We start from the raw sequence: 5,186 nt of genomic DNA on the forward strand, positions 1-5,186 counted from the left end.
CGCAGGCGGCCGTCGCCGGAGGAGTTTGATGCCTGGATGGCAGAGGTCATGTCGGCCCTGGACGAGTGGAGGCCCCACTTGCTGGTACACTTCGAGGTGCACAGGGGAGGGGGCGATGAGGGAAATATGGACCGGTGTGCAGAGGTGCTGGGCAGTGGCGGCGACATTCTGTCGACGACGTTGCTGGCCGCGGCAGGGTCTGCTACACCTGTCATGCACATCTCTTCTCTCTGCACCCCTGGCCCACGCCAGGACTTTGGTAACCGTGACGCCTTCAGGCTGCTGGACACCTACAAGGACACAGCCTGCGTTTTCAATGATGGTGCGACCTGCCCTGGCAGGGCCGGTGCGCTTGTACACCTAGCACCGGCTGATTGTGGGTGGGGCATACCGCGGGAGTGCACCGTGTGTTGTTTAGTGATCCCCTTGGTTCATAGCAAGCTTGAGATCCGCAAGTTGCCGTTCAGACTGTTGTTGGAAGCAGAGGCTGTGTCCCCCTCACCCTGCCCTGCTGCCACGCTTGCTGTGCAGACATCCAAGGCACTGCCGTCATCACGCTGGCAGGGTTGCTGTCAGCTGCGGGCGCCACGGAGCAGCCGGACTTGAGCCAGCACCGCATCCTCTTCATGGGCGCCGGGGAGGCCGCTATTGGTGCGCTGGGAGTGGGATTCCTGGGCAAACACCTCGCTTGCTGGAGAGTTTCAACATCAGAGCAGGCAGGGGTCGAGGCCAACTCCGTCAATGCGCTGCTGCGCTTCAGCGACATTCGCCGTCCTCGCTCGATGCTTGCCCTGCACTCCCCGGCCTGTTGATGCTTCTGCCCCAGGCATTGCCTCCTTAATCGCGCACTATGCCCACGCGCGGCACGGCGTTCCCGAGAAGGAAGCGAGGCGAACCTGCTACTTTGTCGACACGCACGGTCTGGTGCGGTGACTGAGCTGCTTTTGGTTTGGGGGGGGGAGCGACCTGGGCTCAAAGTGTGCGTGTGCCCCAGTTGTGATTAACACCATGAGCAAGAGCACGCTGATCACCACTGCCTGAGATGCCTGCCGGCCCCCCCTCCCCGCCTGTTGTACTGTTAATGGTGCACCTCACAGGTCACTGTGGAGCGCAAGGACGGCCTGGCCCCCCACAAGCTGCCCTTTGCCCACGAGGGCCTGGAGCCCGCGGCCGACCTGCACGCCGCCATTCGGCAGCTGCGGCCCACCGCGCTTGTGGGAGTCAGCACCGTCAAAGGAGCATTCGATAGGCAGGCCCTGCAGCTGATGGCTGAATTCAACGTGAGTGGGCGCTTTGCGTTGCGCTTTCAGGGTGACGAGGCGTGTGTGGGAATTGTTTGGGGTTGGTGATTTTTGCATTTCCAGTCAATCGCTGGTGACACGTGCCCTCGTCAGACAGCTCATCAGCGTAATGTGTGTGTATATACACACTGCGCCGGGCCCTTCAACCTTGTGCCAATCTTCCACCTTCCCATCCGCCATGCCCGCAGCCTCGGCCAATCATCATGCCCCTCAGCAACCCTGACTCCAAGTGCGAGTGCACCTTCGAGGAGGCTTTCCGTGGCACAAATGGCCGCGCACTATTCGCCTCGGGCAGCCCCATGCCGCCATACACTGATGCGGACGGCAAGAAGCACACCCCAGCCCAGGTGTGGCGTTGTCGCTCGCCCCACCTTGCTTGCATTGCAATACGGTGTGTTTTGCTCACTTCCATCCCTTGTGCTTCTGACCCCAACAGACCTTGTATTTCTTCGCACTCCTCTCACCTGCCGCCAGGCCAACAATGTATACGTGTTCCCGGCGGTGGCGCTGGCCGCAGTCTTGGCGTCACCGCGGGCCATCACGGACGAGCTCCTGCTGGCGGCAGCCGAGGCCGTCGCAGGGCTCACCACCCCAGAAGATGCGGCGCGCGGAGAGTGAGTGGCGCATGATGGTTGGGACGTGTTGGGAGGGGCAAAGGTCAGTGCTGCGGCTTTCGATTGTCAGCACCAGGGGCAATCATTGATACGACAGAGCCTGGCTGTTCAGACGCACCGTGCACACAGGAGATAAGCGCGCTAGCAGTCGCTAGCCAGTGAGGCCAAAAACTAAAGAACATTCCGGCTGCCCCATTGCTGGCATCCTTGGCCCCTCCGCCCCCTGACAGCCTGTTCCCGCCGCTGGACAACATCCGCGCGACGTGCTGCTCTGTGGCGGCGGCAGTGGCGCGCCGCGCAGTGGAAGTCGGCCTCAGCACGCAGCCCGCAGGCTGCGGAGATGACTGGGAGGCCTTTGTGGCATCGCAGCAGTGGGCTCCAATAGCCGACAGACCAGGAGACGCACGCACTTGAGCGCCGCATGGTTTCTGGAGGGGTGGGGAGTCTGTGAGCCTGCAGCTCGACAACTGCTGGGAGCGCAGCTTCTTCCAGAATTGATGCGTAATGGATGCCAGACGCACCTCGGCTTTGGCTTCACTGTTGAACGCCTCCTACTCATGTGTTGTGATGGATTACACAGAATCGGCTCTCTTGGGTGTGCCTCGGGGTCACAAGGATGACCTGGCTGTACGCCACACATATGGCAGTACCAAGCACCCTGGGTCCAAATGCAAGCAATGTTGGTAAAATGTTGCGAAGCCTGATGTAAAAAGAAGACAGAGAATGAAAATTCTTGAGTCTGGGCAGGAGCAACAGAGGCTGCGCATTTGTCCCCTGCGTGTGGCAAGAGGGAGGCCATCACATAGCACGACAGTGCATGCTTGGGTGGGCCGGAAATCCCAGGCCTAGCCCCCCGTGAGGTGCAGGATGAGCGCGAGGTACTGCCCCGCCAGCATGAGGACCAGCAGGAGGATCAGCGCGCCGCCCCGAGATATGCGCCACCACGGCCGCGCCCCAGCCTGCTCCTTGCGCTGCCTCAGCGCAGCCCGCCGCGCCGCTGCCTCCTCGCTGTCGCTGCCAGCCTCCTCCTCTTCCGCTCCCTCCTCCTCGCTGGACGCGCCCTCGTCGTCGGAGGCGGCGATGTCGTCGCCCCGGGGCGCAGCGGAGTAGATGGCGGCAGCGCGCGGCAGTGTGGCGGCCTGCAGCTCCTCCAGCAGCTCCACCTCCAGCTCGTTGGCCTCAGACTGGGGGGCGCGGCGGATGCGGTGAGGGTGTGGGGGGCGGCATGTGCATGTGCGTGCTTCAACTGGTGTGCACACATGTTTATTTGCGGGCGTGTGGCCCACATAGAGTGCCAAAGCTCTGCAACAAGGCATAGAGGGCAGGGCGTAGGCCGCAGAGCCTGCAGCTGCTGTCGACCCCACAAGCAACGCCATCACCATTGCCCTCATCACCATCATCCCGGTCACCGCTCTTGTCCTGCCAAACACCACCCGATACTAGCCCCAGTCACCTGCACATCTTTCTCAGGTCCAGTCAAGTTGAACGCCCACTTCCCGCCGCCGCCTGCGGCCCTGAACAGCTGGAAGAATGACGCGCACGGCCGCAGCCGTCCGTCCCGTGCCTTGCGGTGCGTTGGGTCGCGCACGCCGGGCGCCCACTGGGGCGCCGCCAGCACCTTGCTACTGAGCAGCCGCAGCGCCGGCGCGCCGCTGGCGCCGACTCCAACGGTGAAGTGGTACGACTTGCGCAGCACTCGTGTCCCGGCCAGCTGGGGGCAGGTCTCCCCAAATTCCAGCTCCAGCAGCCCCTGGACCTGCTGCTCTCCACCACCACCCCCACCACCACCAGCGCCGCTGCTGGCGCTGCCGGCGCTGTCCTGTTGGACCTCGTAGCGCACGTCCACCAGGTGCTGCAGCACCGCCGCGTCGCGCGGCGTGATAGCCAGCGCCGCGGCGTCGATTGAGCGCAACGCGCGCAGCCAAAAGCAGCGCGGAGCGTCCTCGCCGGCGAGCAGGGCGCGGCGCTGAGCGTACAGGCCCCGCAGCTTCTGGGTGGCGGCGTCTGCCGCCGTGTGCCGGGCGGCGCGGCTGCGCGACACAGCCTCGTCCATCCTGCGCTGCACCGCCCCCAGCGCTGCCACCACGGCGCGCGTTGCAGGCGGCAGGTCGGCCACTGTGCCGGCCCCTCCCCCCGCCACGAGCTCGTAGTCATCCTCATCCTCGCTGCTGCCCCCGCCACGGCTGGCACCGCCGCCGCTGCCGCGGCCGCCACCCTGCAGGGGGCCCTCCAGGTAGAGGTGCGTGGCGCGCAGCACCACGGGGCCCGCCAGCGCGGCCAGCAACTCGGCGTCAGACTCCCGCTTGGCCTCGGCGCGCGCGTCCTGAAGCAGGGTTTGCAGGGGCGGTCGGGGGTGCAATGGAGGGGTGGTTCACGTGCTGGCCTCCTTATGGGCTGCCTCAACTTGGACCACATGCATGACTGGTCCCATCTGTGTGCGATAGTGATGCAGCTTGCAGTGATGCACATTGAGTGTCACCTGGGGGTGGCAGCGATCTGTGAAGCCCCTCGCTCCCATGCACCCCCTGGTCCCCACCTGCTCGTCCCCCTCCTCAAACTCGCCAGCTTCCTCTATCTCGGGGACAAGCCCGCGCTCCAGGTGAGCGGCAGCGCCCGCAGATTCGACCTCAAAGAAGCGAAAGAAGCTGGGGCACGGCTTGAGGCGTGTGCGCACGGGCGCATCATCGCCGCCGCCATCGCCACCGCCCGCGCCCTTTCCCTTGCCCTTCTTCGGTTTCTTGGCCTTCCGAGACACCTCCTGCCAGTGTCAGATGCAGCGCGTGCGGTCTTTTGCTAGGAGGAATGCACCAAGTCTGTTCAGGGATGGCGACAAGGCAGGATGCCTGAATCAGCCGTCCTGGGGTCCCTGGGAGCAAAACCCCAGGGGGTGCTGCGTGGCGGCTGAGGTGCGCCCGCCCCTAGCCACCTTGACTGTGAGGTTGTGAGCGGCGTCCTTCCAGTCGATGTGAGTGCCCTCGTCAACGCCCTGGCCGATGGCACGCCGCAGGGTCTTGTTGTGGAAGTACGGATTCTGAGGAAGGTGCAGGGCGGGGCAGCGGCAGCGGACCGGCCGTGGTGTGGATGAGGTGGGTGAGTGATCGGCGCCCTTCATGAGGTTTGGCACCACTCCCATGACCCACTCTGCGACTGCTGCAAAGCATGGGGACTGGCAATGAGAGACATCCACTTGTTGTAATCACGCGTTTATGGACCACCGCCAGGCAGCATGCCCGCTGCCGGGGACGAGGGCCATCGCTCCAGCCCCCCCCCC

At 64.4% G+C, this 5,186-nt stretch overlaps 2 protein-coding genes across 2 annotated transcripts in view; one reads left to right on the forward strand and one right to left on the reverse strand.

Moving 5' to 3' along the window:
- Positions 1-213: 213 nt before the first annotated feature.
- MNEG_1214 (malate dehydrogenase (oxaloacetate-decarboxylating)(NADP+)) lies at positions 214-1,919 on the forward strand (the record flags this gene model as incomplete). The annotated part of the gene is made up of 6 exons (XM_014050296.1): positions 214-322; positions 532-651; positions 827-924; positions 1,098-1,280; positions 1,490-1,648; positions 1,776-1,919. The coding sequence occupies 6 exons, from the start codon at positions 214-216 to the stop codon at positions 1,917-1,919; spliced, it is 813 nt and encodes a 270-aa protein (XP_013905750.1).
- Positions 1,920-2,760: 841 nt separating this feature from the next.
- MNEG_1215 (hypothetical protein) overlaps positions 2,761-5,186 on the reverse strand; it is a gene marked incomplete at both ends in the record, with an annotated part of 3,657 nt that continues 1,231 nt past the window's right edge. Inside the window, 4 exons of the mRNA XM_014050297.1 lie at positions 2,761-3,099; positions 3,369-4,238; positions 4,452-4,673; positions 4,842-4,946. Coding sequence (XP_013905751.1) covers positions 2,761-3,099; positions 3,369-4,238; positions 4,452-4,673; positions 4,842-4,946 — 1,536 coding nt within the window. The remainder of the gene's footprint in view (positions 3,100-3,368; positions 4,239-4,451; positions 4,674-4,841; positions 4,947-5,186) is intronic.

The sequence above is a fragment of the Monoraphidium neglectum genome, assembly GCF_000611645.1.
Source record: "Monoraphidium neglectum strain SAG 48.87 unplaced genomic scaffold scaffold00117, whole genome shotgun sequence".
Lineage (NCBI taxonomy): Eukaryota > Viridiplantae > Chlorophyta > Chlorophyceae > Sphaeropleales > Selenastraceae > Monoraphidium > Monoraphidium neglectum.